The sequence below is a fragment of the Falco punctatus genome (assembly GCF_963210335.1).
Source record: "Falco punctatus genome assembly, chromosome: 12".
Classification (NCBI taxonomy): domain Eukaryota; kingdom Metazoa; phylum Chordata; class Aves; order Falconiformes; family Falconidae; genus Falco; species Falco punctatus.
Window position 1 is genome coordinate 16,151,855 of NC_137592.1, and position 14,698 is coordinate 16,166,552.

At 41.7% G+C, this 14,698-nt stretch overlaps 1 protein-coding gene across 5 annotated transcripts in view; it reads right to left on the reverse strand.

Moving 5' to 3' along the window:
• Window positions 1-14,698, reverse strand: part of LRFN2 (leucine rich repeat and fibronectin type III domain containing 2) — a 258,824-nt gene that overhangs the window by 111,917 nt on the left and 132,209 nt on the right. For all 5 annotated transcript variants that reach the window (XM_080407893.1, XM_080407895.1, XM_080407894.1 and 2 more), the window contains one exon: window positions 13,085-14,477. In XM_080407893.1, the coding sequence (XP_080264019.1) occupies window positions 13,085-14,457 (1,373 nt within the window). In that variant the 5' untranslated portion in view covers window positions 14,458-14,477. The remainder of the gene's footprint in view (window positions 1-13,084; window positions 14,478-14,698) is intronic.

The window sequence follows — 14,698 nt, forward strand, 5'->3', positions numbered from 1 at the left end:
ATTCAGGTTCACTTGAATGCTGCCATCCCAGCTTGGCAGTATAACATGTGGGGATGCTCAGCCGTCACTACTGTGTGTCTTTCTCATTCTGAAGAAGAGGCGCAGGCGTCCCCCACCCTCCCAGCACTGGCAGAAGGACTGATTCATCAAGCCTGACTCTCTGAGGCAATCTGCCAGACGACAGAGCTGCTGGTGGGGTGCCTTGATGCTGTCAGCTGCCCATATGTCTATTGGGCAGCTACTGCCTGTGCAGTCCCCACTCTGAGAAAAATTCAGAGCACGTTTTGGAATATCTAAATCAGAACCAATTCCACTGTTCAATCCGATTAAATAAACAAGTAGATAATTTTTAAAAAGTTCTGGGTTGAGCAAACAGCTCTTTTATTTGTTTTCTTGTCAAAATGAAGTAAATTATGAGGTAATAAATATATTGCATAATTTAAACATAGGCAAATTCAAAGTGATGCGAGGGGAAGGGGAGGGAGCACAGATGGGCAAATTCAGCACAAATTCACACCTAGTGCTGGCTGTCTCAAACTGTTCATCTCTGCAAATAAACTAATCTGTAAACCTGGAGCAGCTGAACAGAAGGGGGTTATGGTATAGCTTACCTTGCTGTCTACAGGGATTTTTGAGCCACCCTAAAGCATGGCTCTAGCCTCTAGTGGATGAGCTCTTTCCCATCCGAGGATGCCAGGCTAAGTGTCTCTCTCTCTCGTAGAGCACCAGCGCATCCCTCTCTGTTGCTGTGGCACACTGGTGATTTTGCTTGCACACTACAGTGCCCTGCACCAAAGGCTGAATCCAATTCCAGTTTCCTTTCTGGGCAGCAACACTTTGTGGGATTCTTGTCTAATGCTCTGGGACCTAATAAATCCTGCTGTGACTGAGACATCAGTGCTGTGGCAACAGAGCAGATCAGCCTGCTGGCTGGGCTGCCTTTGCTATGAAAATCAGAACATTTCATTTTAAACATAGAAATTTCTTAGCGGCATAGTTTCAAGGTTTCTTTAGATTGCAGTACTAGCTTGGTATCCCCAGCTAGGACTGGATTTCATTTGTGCTTGGCCCTATTACAGACTATTATGGATTACAGGGTACATGTCTGTACTGCCTTCATATTAGATATTTTTGGGGGAAAAGTATAATATGACTATGAAGTAACCCATATCATGTTCTCAAAGACATCTATTACCTCACATTTTCTTTCTTTTCCATTGAAAATCTGAGCTACATTTCCTCTGTGCCCTTTTAAGAACAAAGAAAGGATAAATTACTTCCTTGTAGTACAAGCTTTCATTGAAAACCTACAAGTACAACACTCAAAAAATTACACAGAGCATGAACCTGATTTCTGCCTCAAGTTTTAAGTTCCTCAGCTTGTCTGAAATCCTCCTCTTTCATCCTTCCCTGACCAGAGCATTAACACAGACTACTCACGATCAACGTCTCAATTAAAGCCTCAAAAAGGGTTTAAATAAGAAAAAAATGTTGCATTCACCTTGTACTGGATCACTTGAAAAGAATGATTTTTGCTCATTCTGAGTACATATATTTTGCTCAGAAAATCTGCCTATTATAGGCAAATCCAAATACAACCAGGCTTAGTTAATCAAGTTAACTTCAAGTTAATGAAGACTTTATCATATGGTTTATTTAGTCCAATGTATTCTTCTTTTCTATTTTTCTAGTACTGTGTCTTTTTCAGTTCTATGTTTTTCAAATTATGAGTGTTAAATCATTTCTCTGAGGAAACAAGCTGTATCACTACTATCCTATGTTAGGGTTAACCAGTGCAATCATTGTACAAAAAAGTACAGTTTTTCTAAAAACATCCTAAGCATACAAGCAGAAAGCCTGGTATGAAAGAGAGGGGGTATAATAGGACATTCAGGACAAGAAATTAGATACATGAGTCTACAGCTATGGCAGTGAAATAAGGCACTAAGTTTTGGCTGTGTTTGTAACTTTTGAATTATTCTGCCCTGCCATCCTCTTTGTCCTGCCTTATATATTTGATAGATAAAATAGTCCTACAGAAAAAAAAAAAAAAATTGAATATAATTTCTTGCACAACCCCCAAAACAAAACCCGCAGCCAGAACTCAGCTGGTCAGCACTGGAGGGACGAGGAGTATTGGGAACCTGCTGCAGTAGGAGCGGGTATTCTCCTCCAAGTCCCTCCGACCAAAGTTCTAAACCAAAGACAGCTTTGAAATGGGTGAAAAATCTTCCTGTGACTTCAGAGGGGAGAAGTATGGGGTAGGGTGTCAAAAGGCTGGGGAGGCAGGAGCTGTCAAGGCACCCTGTTTCACCTACCCACAGCCTGGAGCCTGCGCGTGAGCAAGTGGGAGCTAAGTTAAGCAGGATGATCTCAAACCGGCAAGGCAGATTTTAGGAACTCAGTATGTTTTAGGAATACAATATGCTTTTAAGCTTTCCTTTTTTTTTTTTTTATTTATAGCTCTCTTGCAAAATACCTGTGGATAAAAATAAATCATCCTCTCTTTCAAGCACATAGTTTTAAGCCACTGCTTTTACTACAGGGTCACCATCCTTGAAGGAGATTTCTTAGTAGTCTGGAGACTACCTGGATTGCTGGTGTCCCACTTAAAATAAAGAGTGAAGTGAGGGGAGGGAGGAAGTCCTCAGATACAGATTTAGAAAGGCTAGGTGTAGCCGTCATGCTCTGTGGTCACTGATAATTTTTTGATGCCTCCTAAAAGGAACCAGATGTCAGCAGGTATAGCCCAAAATGTGGAAGGGATTAGAATGGATCTCTGTCAGCACATAGAACTCTACAGATCATGACTGGAGAGACAAGGAGTATTGGGGACCTGTTGCAGGTGCCAGCTGAAGAAGTGAAAACTCGGACATCAGGTGGAGCACCTTGGATACTTAAATGCGCATTACATGTACAAACAAGCCTCATTGTTTTCACTGTTCCTTTAAGGAGACAACACACCTCTGCGGTACAGGTACATGCTTACAGGAAAGCTCTGGTCTGAGTTTGGTACTGCTGGAGATGCCTTTACCAGGTCAAAAAGATTTATAACCTGTATTTAACAACGTCAAGAATGATATATTTTATCCCCAAATTATGACATTTTGAGGGGAAATTATCGGATTTGAAATGTGAGGAAGGCTTTATCACATTGGAAGCTAAATCAGCACTACTCCCAACAGTGATTCTGTAGGCATGTTATTTCTTCCACTTGCTTACCGAATTACATTGAGCAAACTATTTAACCTCCTTCTTCCTCCATCTGCCTCTTTAGGAAATCATGGCAATCCCTAAAATGCAAGATTGTCAGGCTGAACCAAAGCCCATCAGTCAATGGTGCTACTTTCTGAACGTTTTAAGCCAAGGCTTCTGCTAAGCATTGGATCAGGTAACATCTGTAACTATCAGTGCTTGTATTACTTTCCATGACTATGAATGACACGGGAGGTTGTCACTGTTAAGCAATCAGCAAGTGGAAACAGGGATTTTTTTTGCACAGAGCAGCACATGAACTGCTATAAATCTGCCCTAGATTTGAAACAGGAAAGACAGTGATAACTGTGCAGCTGTGTGCTGGCTTCTTAATATTCAGGAATGGTATGAATCTAAATATGTTAAAACTTTTCATTTAGAGATCAAATTGTTGACTCACCTGAAGCTCAATCAAAATCTTATTTCAATAGTTAGTTTTGGCATCAGATGTGTAGCTCATTATAGCAATGACTGGTGGGGACAACTGGCATTTGGGTTCAGAGCAGCTAAGAGAGAGGATGTGGCAGATGTTATGGGCAAGCATTGGCTCATCCTGAATTCCCCTCAAGTAAAAATGCCGAACCTTTGATGAGCTAAATAAATAATTAGCAGCAGAGATAAAAACAGGAGTACTGCTGTCTTATGCTGAAAACCAGTTCTGATTTCCTTTCCACCCTGTGCAACACCCCTGGCTGTGGTGGGGTTGCTTCCAACAGCACAAGAAGGGCTGAGATGGGAATCAGGATCTTTGCTTTTGTATTTGGCTCCTGAGGCTGAGCTCAAGGGTATAGCTGTAGCATACAACATCACCACATACCTCAGTAAATGTTATTTGACTGTTTTTAAACTTTGAAGGGAAATGGGAATTACTTCAAGCTGGGGAAAGGTGCTGTCCTGCCCTGCCTTGCTTGCCCTTCTCTGCTCTTCTGGGGAACTGCAGTGTGGGCAGCAGTAAGGCAAGCGCCCTTGCACATGCCCTCACGTATGTCTCACATAGGTGAAGGGACATATCTCCTGTAGGGATAAGTGGTCATTTAGTATTTTGCCTTTCTGTGGAGTTATCGAGCAAGAAAATATTGGTCTGGTTAGCATTTGAATGGTCTGCCTCTGCTGAATGTGAACTGGATTGCCTCTGACCAACGGATTTGTCATCAGTTTCTATACAATCATCAGGTGCATGACAGTTTCTCACAACAATCTAGGATTAATTTAGTGACAGTACTAAGATGTACATCTACTTTTCTTTCATTCTTTCTTATTTTCATATTTTTATTATATTTAGAATATATAATATTGTATTAAATATAGATTCATATTATATATTTTATTATGGTATTTTATATTTCTATTTTTCACTTAATTTTCTGGCAATACATGTAATTTCTCTCATTTTCACCTCATTTTCTTTCTTATTCTTCAAAGATTTCTCGTATTGCAAGGAGAGGGAAGAAAAAAACAAACACAAGCAAGCAAACAAACAAAAAACATTTCTAAAAAAACCCCAACTTTGTTCCTGTACTTGTCCCAGCAGGAGAGAAAAAAATGAAAAGAAAAGGCTAGATGAAATTAATTTCAGTAGATGCAAATAAAACCCCACAGCTCCAGAATACATGCTTCTGTGAAGCACCTTCTTCATTATGTCTGATGCTTTTCAGCAAGCCTGCACTTGCTGAGGGTCCTCTAGAACAGTCAATGCGCACAGCTGCTGCAAACCACTCTTAAATGACCTGAAGTACCGAATGTCCATGTCAAACTTACCCCTGCTCTGCTTCCATAATTTTGCTTCCCTTTGGGACTGTGGCTTCGTCTTTTTATTTTTATACAGTTCCTGTCTCAACCTGTCAAATGCAAATTATTAATACATGATGATTAATGTCTTCATGTGATGTCCTTCTTCCCAATGGTTGTTTTATTCAGTGTTTAAATATATAAATGCTTTGACCAAATCAAGGTTTGTATCCTGGATACAATGCAACTCAAACAGCTCAGCTCATGCATTGAGGCCGAGGAGGGAATTTTATGCCAACCATGAGACATGGGCGAAGTTCAGTACCTAGCGAGGTTGGAGACAGGTGGAACTGAAAAAGGGACAGATGTGTGTCAGGCATTTACCTGCAAGTCTTCATTTGTATGAACCCACTGTCCACATCATGAATAAGGACAGATGTTTGGGCCTTTCAGAATAAACTAATCCTCTGTCTTTTCTAAAATTACTAGAGCTGTGAATTTCTAACTTTCCTCAGAGAGCAAATAATGTGATCATGCTTTACAACAGCATTAGGCTGTTGAGACTATTTGCCCTAACTGCAACAGGGAAGAGCTTCATCTGTTTTCACTCTAGCTGGTAGACCTCCACACAACAGGCTCTCATTGCAAGGAGCATTAGCGGTCTAGACAGTGGCACCCTCTCAGATACATGACCTGGTGTTCAACGTGGCACTGCTGTTTGAGAGAACATCCTTACACAACTTAGATATTTCTGAAGTTTGCAGCATCTTAGTCATAAAGCATTTTCTTATTGGCATGCAATGGACTAGAGGAGTGCATGGGTATATTTATCCCACTATGCTGTGGGAAATTCAAACTCAGTTAATTACTTCCTACCTACGTTAAAGTACCCATAAGTGCAAATGCTGAAGTTATTTTTTGCTCATAAAATAGAGTTGCACTACCACCTGACTGCCAAACTGCAGCTAATATTTAACTGAGAAGTGACAGAATAGCAGTGGTTGGTGGAGTCATCTCTGTTCAGCCAGTCTGTAAAGCACTTGCGGTAAAAGGAGCTGTGTAAATGTAAATCATTATTATATTGTTTAAGTAATCAAATCCATGGCACCATTGTTTAAATAGACTGGAGATGTGGAGCCATTTATTCATATTTTAATGCTCAGACTGCCTGCTGCATAAAATATGTATGGAAAAAATAAGCTTTCAGAAATATATAAAATACTTTTTTTTTTCCCCATTGCTGAATTTATAGGCTAGGGAGACTATAGTGCTACAGTAATTCTTAATTTGTACAGTTGTTTTTATCACTCTTAGTACGAAATACCACAACATAAACCAGACCTAAATCTCTCATAAATCTAATGGCAGTGTTGCAATTCAGATGCACATTTTTAAGTGGCTGCATCATTGCTTTAAGTCAAAACACAGCCAGCAGGCTCAGCTTGACCTGGGAAGTTCTACAGAATACTTGCAGTTTTATTCATCTTTTGAAATATTTGTGAATTTATTTATTATACTAGTGCCTGATGGCCAAAACTGAGATCTGGTCCCACATCATGCAGGGTGCCCTATACATAAAAAAGACACAGCCTCTGTCCCCAGATGCTTTACGTGAATGCATGCATTGCAGTTATGTAATGCTCCATCTTAATCCTTCATGACCATCCCTGTTGCTGGAGACCACACAGTGATTTCACAGCAACAGTCTCCCAGTTCACCTATGTGGGCTCCTGGTTCCACAGTATTTTCTAATGTATTTATCCCTATGAGGCAAGGCAGTGTTACCACCCTAGGTTACAGATGGGAGACTGAGGCCCAAAGACACTATTTTCCACATTTTTATATTTCAGTTCAATTCCTTACTCAAAATTAATTAAGTAAGCCAGTGCCTAAGTTCCACTGATCTTAAGTCTGATGCTTTTAAACATCTAAAGCACTTTGTCTAGACTGAGAAAAATGTACTCTTAACATTCCCAGGAGCAGGTAGGATTTCTATGATAGGTTTCCTAGTGTTTGCTCCTTTAACCCTGAGTCTGACAGGCATTGCTGTGCAGACCTCTCGTCTTCTTCCATCCCTTTCTTTGCCAGACATCGGTTACTGTTCCTGCATGTTTTTGCTTCAAATACGTGACTTTCAGTTCTGCATTTTGTAACAAGCTTCTGGTTTTGTCTAAAAGTGATGGGTATAACACACGCTTACTGCCATTGATGTGTGTTTAAGGGCGGATATCACAGAAAAGAATGAAAGAACGGAAAAGTTGCTGCATTAAAACCCACATATGTGTCTAAGCATACTCAAATTGGCTCTGGCCTTTGAAAATTGTATTGTACTTTACTAGAGGGACAGTTGCAAATATCTTTTTTTCAGTGGTTAGCTCACAGTGTCAAAGGAATTGCCCACCACCAAATGGCATTCGGGATTACAGAATCACAGAATAGCTGAAGTTATAAGAAACCTCCAGAGGTCATCTTGCCCAAGTCCCCTGCTCAAGCAGGGCCACCTAGACCCAGTTGCCCAGGATCCTGTCCAGAAGGCTTTTGAGTATCTCTAAGAATGGAGACTCCACCACCTCTCTGGGCCATCTGTGCCAGTGCTCAGTCACCATCACAGTAAAAAAGTATTGCCTAATGCTCAGATGGAACCTCCTGTGCATTTTCAAATAGTGCTTCTTGTCCTGGCACTGGGCACCACTGAAAAAAAGCCTGATGCTGTCTTCTTGCAGCCTCCCTTCGGATACTTGTACATATTGATAAGTTCTGACCTGAGTTTTCCCTTCTCCAGACTGAACAGTCACAGATCTCAGCCTTTTCTCTTATGAGATGCTCCAGTTCCTTAACCATCTTAGTGGCTCTTTGCTGGGCTTTCTCCATTATGTCTGTGTCTCTCTTGTACTAAGGAGCCAGAACTGCACACAATACTTCAGGTGTGGTCTCACCAGTGCTGAGTAGAGGGGAAGGATCACCTTCCTCGACCTTCTGGCAACATTCCTCCTAAGCGCAGCCCAGGATACCTTTAATCTTCTCTGTGATGAGGGCACCTTGCTGGCTCACATTTGATCTCACCCCCAGGTCCTTTTCTGCAAAGCTACTTTCTAACCAGCTAGCCCCAGCACATCTTGCTGGGGCAGGACTTAGGATTTCCTTTTGTTGAACATCATGGGGTTCATCTCAGCCCATTTCTCCACCATGCTGAGGTCCCTCTGGATGACAGCATGACACTGGTCGATCAGCCACTCCTCACAGTTTTGTGTCATCAGCAAAATTGCTGGGGGTACACTCTATGCCATCCCATGGGTCATTGATGAAGATACTAAACAGGATCAGATGTTAAATAGGTTGTGAATCAGTATTGACTCTCATGTTTCTAGCTATTTCCAACTAGACTTCAGGCCACTGATCACAACCCTCCTGGCTGAACCATTTGGCAAGTTTTAAATCCACCTCACTGCTCATCCAGCCCATATTTCATCAGCTTCTCTACAAGGACCTTATGAGACAGCGTCAAACGTCTTAATGAAGATAAGGTAGTCATCTAATGCTCTCACCTTGTCTACCAACCTAGTTATATAATCATAAAAGGTTATCAGGTTTTTCAAGCATGACTTTGTGAACCCATGCCAATGACTCCCAATCACCTTCTTGTCCAACATGTTCCTAGAAATGCTTCCCAGGATCAGTTGCTCTGTTGTTTTTGCATGGATTGTGGTGAGGCTGAACAGCCTGTAGTTCTCAGGGTCTTCCTTCTTGCCTGGTTTAAGATACGAGTAATATTTGCTTTCCTCCAGTCCTCAGGTATCTTTTCCAAGTCCTATGATTGTTCAGAGTTAATAGCCTTGCACTGATTCCTCAACACTCACGGGTGCATCCCATCAGTGCCCACATATATCTGGTTTGCTGATCAGAGCAACATGAACCATAGATATGTGTGTCAGTCAAAGGACCTTATTATGTGACAGCAGTTTAAAAAAAATTACTTGCAGTTCTCTGAGAAATTGTAAATTTCACTTTAAAAGGGCCTGCTCTTAAAAACCTGTGTATATGACCAGAAGACATAGATACATAGGAATTTGTTATCTTCTGTCTGTGGTACCTGCTGGCCATGATGTGGCTTCACAACATTTCCAACAATTTCCATTTTCTTCATCCAAGGTAGCATGGGTTCGAACAGCACAAAGATGAATTGGGCAATTAAGGAGAGTGAAAAGGAAGGAACAGTTAGAATGAGTAAGCAACATAAATCAGAAAAGAGGAAAAAATACTAAACAAGAAAAAAAAACCAAACAAGAAAAGCAAGTAAAAAATCCACCCAAACAAAAACCACCAAAAAGCAAAATAAGGTTTCCTCTCACTCTGCTTAGAAAGAGAGGAATCCTGGTCCTGTTCCAGGTGAAACAATACCATTATCTTGACAGCAGGATTAGTAAAACCAGTGCAAGGACAGGTCAGAGAGAGAGAAAGAGCTCATTGGGAGCACACATAGATCAGTAAAACAACGGTGTTCAGCCATATGTGACACACCGCTCCAGCACAGGTCCCTGTTGTAGGATCTTTTTCAGTATGAGCACAGGCCAACGCACAGGAAGGAAGTTCTGAGATACCACTAAAAGTTAAGTGTGTGATCCATTAAAGAGGGAAAGTTCCCTTCTACCAATGATGTGGAAAAGGCAGCATAGCATGTCACCTCTGAGCAGCCTCAGGTTACTGTTCTGGTGCCAATGTTAGCGGCAGCTGTTGTCTTTGCAAGTTGACATTGACCAAGCTGCCTCTCTGAGACGTTTGCACAAGCTGTGACCCCTTTCCCTCCAGTTCCTCCTTCTTACTCTGGGAAGCCATGTAGAACAGAGCGCTGATACAGGATCACGCTTATTTGTTTAGTATCCGAAACATACATCCTGAATCTACTGAAAGAGATAAAAACCTGCTGCTAGCTCCAGCAATGGCCCTGAGACATCAAATACAAGGGACGTTCAGATGGGGGAAGCAGACAAACAGTGCTCCTCCTGCTAATCCCCATTGTGATGGCCCTGATGTAGGCAGAGACAAACCTCAAATTCTGACATCATTTCAGCTCCAAGAAATCAGGAGGCCCAACAGACAACACTTGCCACTATGTCTCACACCTTTGAGTTTTCATGGGGCCATTGCACCCTGATATGGTCCCCTTTGCACCCCCTGTGGCTCCTGCAAGTGGAAGACCACAGCTGAGATGGAAGCAGGAATGGGACTGGTGTCCTGGGTAATGATCAAGAGACATGTTAATATCAATGAGGAGGGAAGAACTTGTGTTTTCACTCTTTCACTATGAATACAACGTTCATGAAAAATTCTTAGCAGGGAATGCAGCAAACATTTGTCTTTTGTGCATGTTTCTTGCTGGTGAAGCAGGACTCCTTCAAACTGAGCACAGCCAGAGTGCCTCAGTCATGGCATACAAGTGTATCTCAACATATATTAAGTGCCCATCATTTTAGCAGCCAAGCAGTATCACATCCCATTTAGCACATACATAGCATTTTATAGAGCAGAGCGTTGTAGAAATCCTTTTCCCTTAGGTTTTTCTACACGCTTATTGCAGTGATATGCATCTGACCAATTAAAGCAAAACAGCTTTAGTTAATTAACTCTAAGGGACCGAGTGGTTCCCTGACTGAAAGTCGTAAAAGCCAGTTTTGATATTATGATTGTCACTGATTAACTCTCAGATGCTGGACAATTCACTTCATCTTTCTATGCTTCATTTTTCCCCAGTGCAAAATGTAGAGAAATAAAATTTGTTTTCTTTGGTGAAGTGCTTTTGAGAGCTGTGAATAAAAAAAGCTATGCATCATCAATGAATCCTCAAAAAGACCCGATGGGAGATTTATGGAAATAGCCCTGTCCTCACTGTGCTTCTGGAAAACTGTTCCACAACCAACAAAAGTAACAGAGGGCCAAAACCTCAGTGAAAGGAGGCAGTGAAGACAGGATAAGAATTTAGGGTTGCCTGATACCTTGACAGACACTTGTTGCTTCAGACCAGGCTGGCAAGACAGCATCTTTCTCTCATTTCTGCCCATGGTACCCAATTCTCACCCCTCCAGCTACTAGGTTGCATGTCTTCACTTCTGCATTGTTTGTTTTATTTATCCTGGCCATCCTCATCATCATCAAATGGACACATCCAACCACGTCCAACACCTGACAACTGCTTCAAGCTTCTCTTTCTGGTGCAGGGATATTCTGGTTCACGGGGCCAAATTCACTGTACAGTGTCATATGACTACATGCATCCTTCAGAGTATTTTTTCAGACTTCCAGTGGGCTCAAGGTCTTAAATACTTCTGAGTTTTTGCCAAAAGCTGTGACTCAGTAAAAACTGAGTCATGTTTCATTCTATTCCTAACACTCCATCATTACTTAGTTTTATCTTATCCTTTCATTCTACCTAACTCCACATAGTTGCAAGTCCCAAAGGTAACACACCAGTTCCACCATACATTAGCCAGAGCACGGCAAACAATTTCCACCTGCTAAATGATTTGACTGTTGCAACATATTTTTATAATTGAGGAATGGAAGAGAACAGAACCAAATTTCCTCAGATTATTTCAGTATTTGAATAAATAAGCTTTTAAAAATATGTTCTTTGGATTTGCTACTCAATATTTCTACTTTTGGCAAAGAGTGAGTAAGTTTGGAGGAGCTAAATAAATCACTTTAATACTTCTGTTCTACAACTGATTGAGATAAAATTATTGCTGTCACAAAATTTTGTCCATGTTGGTTCAGTTCTGAAAAAAATCTAACATTTCATTGTAGGAGAAGGGTGAGTGAAAAGCATCATCTGAACATTTACTACCTTGCTTTTTTACTTTCTCAGGGTAAAGAAAGCTACATTATGGTGAAGGAGAAAATAGCATGGTCTGTTCTGGGATCTGGAGACTGAGTACAACTATTTGTGCAGTGCCTCGGCTCTCGCTGCAGGCAGTAGGAGAAGGACAGAGCAGTCTGCAGGCCAGCAGATAAATACCCCAACCCTACTGAGGAAATCAATGGCTTTGAGTATCTTTTGGCAAGAGTTTGTATTCCAAGTAGAGTCAAAACTTAAATCCCATTATTTCTCTATCAGATCTAGTTTTTCTTCACTGACTTCAGGGTGCTTGTAAAGCTACAGGACTTTATGTGTTTGGTTTTACTTGGCCACAAGATTCTGACTTCTGCTGGTAGCTCACATACAGCCAAAGAGGTGTCAGCTCAATGCATCTGATATTGCTGCCTTTGCAATAAAAAGGCCAGAAAGGGTGGTTTCATCACTAGCCTGAGCACACCATGCCAATCATTCTTCCAAGACAGAAGGAAGAAGCAGTAACACCATTTTCCTGTACCCATTTTTAATCCCTAAAATTTATTGCTTCTTCACTGCAAGAGCGGCTCTTGCTTTAAATCATTAAAAGTTGGAGGAGCTGTAGAACTGGAGAAGCATAATGAACATTCAGTGCTTGCTTTTAAAATTATCTCTACCTCTTCTTGCATTTAATATGGTATAAAACATAAATGCTCCAAAGTTGTCAGCCATTACAGTTGTGTAAAACAGATGTTAGTGAAATAAGAAATGAGCTTTCATACAGGTGAAAAATCTCTTGCTAACAACCCCGGATCTTGAATCGCAGAATAATTAGAGCCTGTGTTATGGGTAGACAGCACAAGCTTCCTCCCACGTTGCTTCCTCTCTCAGTGGTATGTTTCAATCCCACCTACAGGAGGTGGAAAGGGAAACTTCTGACTTCTAGCCTGTCAAGTTTTTCTTTCTTTGTTAAGCCTAGTAAGGAGGCTACCAACTGCAGTACTAGTTTTTCTAAATTGGAAAATTTACTGAAAACAGCTGTTGTTAAGAGAATGGATACTACAGGGATTTGTAATGTATGACTTAGACAGAAAACAATGAACCGATCAACAGATAAACTGACAGACACAATGCAGATTTATCAGACACTGCTAATGCTACTTGGTGCCAGTTCTACCTCTGTTCAAAGTCAAATTAGTGACCTAAGAGTAAAAGACCTCATATCCTCCTTTCCATATCTCTGCCATCATCAGAGGACCAAACAGCAATTGCATTTACCTGTAGATCAGGACTTCATCATCCGAGCAATTATACTGCAGCTGATACATTTTTACCCGAGGGGCTGACTTGCTCACTGTCCACTTGACCAAAGCTGAGGTAGTGGTCACGTCTGACACCAGGACAGCCCTTTCTGGTGGTCCTTTTGTTTCCCCACGATTAGACTTGCTGGAGCTGGTGATGTCCGAGAGCCTGGATTTTGGTGGGGCCGCTCGGCCTGTGCCATTGCTGAGGTGGGGGAGCTGAACAATTGAGAGCTCAATTGTTGCAGTGGACTCTCCTGCAGCATTGGCTGCTATGCATGTGAAAGTCCCGTAATCCTTGGAGGTGGTGATGAGGATATCTAAGGTGCCATTGTCATAGACAGCTGTCCTCGAAGAGTTTCCGATGAGACGGTCATCAGGGGCCACCCAGTGAATAATGGGGGTGGGGTCCCCGATGGCTTTGCATTTCAGTGTGGCAGTTTGCCCTTCTAAAACCAGCAACTTGTGAGTATGTTGTGTAATAAGAGGAGGCTCGCAAACAAATTCTTCCTCCCTTACATACCAGAAGTACCTTCCCTTTAGACCTGGAGGAGAAGCACAAGTTTCCATATCGTCATCTCTGTCAAGTCGCCTTAACCACAGTAGCTCACAGTTGCAATGCAGCGGGTTGCCCCCAAAGCTGAGAGACAAAGGAGGAGAAAACGGGGTAACAGCTAATGGAATTACTTGAGATCTGGCAAATATAGGGTCGGGGGGAAGCTTCTGAAGTCTGTTGGATGTTAGATCTAGCCTAGCCAATTTCTGAAGATCTGCAAACGTCCCTTCTGTAATATAATCTATCAGGTTATGATCTAAACTCAGCTGGTGCAAGTTTATCATTTTCCTTATAGATTCCCAGGGAATGCTTCGGAGGTTATTGTAGGAAAGGTCTAAGTCTTCCAATGTCAGCAAAAAGTCCTCAAAGGCTTCATCAGAGATGCTGCTTAGCTGGTTGTTGTTTAAAATCAAATGCTGAAGGTTAATTAAGCCTCTCAAGATATCCTCTCCAATGTCAGGCAGCCTGTTGCTGTCCAGATGTAAAGACCGAAGGCTCTCCAAGTCAGTGAAAGAGTAGGGCTGGATGTAACTGATGGTGTTTCTGGACAAAGTAAGATCAACAAGTCCAGACATATTGGCAAAATCCTGTCGGCTGATGTTAATAATGAAGTTGCCCCCAAGTCGGAGTTCAACTGTCCTTCGATCTATGTCTAGTGGTACAAACAGGAGACCCTTGGAGGGACACAAAGTCCCCAGTGACTCAGACAGGTTCTGACAGACACAGTATTTGGGACAAGCGTTGACCATGACAGCCGTTCCAAACACCAAGATGCTGCAGAGCAATTTTTCCATGGTAAATCACGCAACAGTACCTGCAAGAAACAAAAAGAGTTACAAGGAACATCAGCAGTTATGATATAACACTTTTCCTCTTATGTTTTACCTAACATCTACCTCCAGAGAGACTTCGCAGCGCCTCCACTCAGGAGTGACACCTAAAGTGATCAGCACTCTGGGATGGGAAGGTTATGTGTTACAGCAACATGTTTCTGCACATAATGCATTTCTTTCTAAAAAAAAAAAAAAAAAGAAA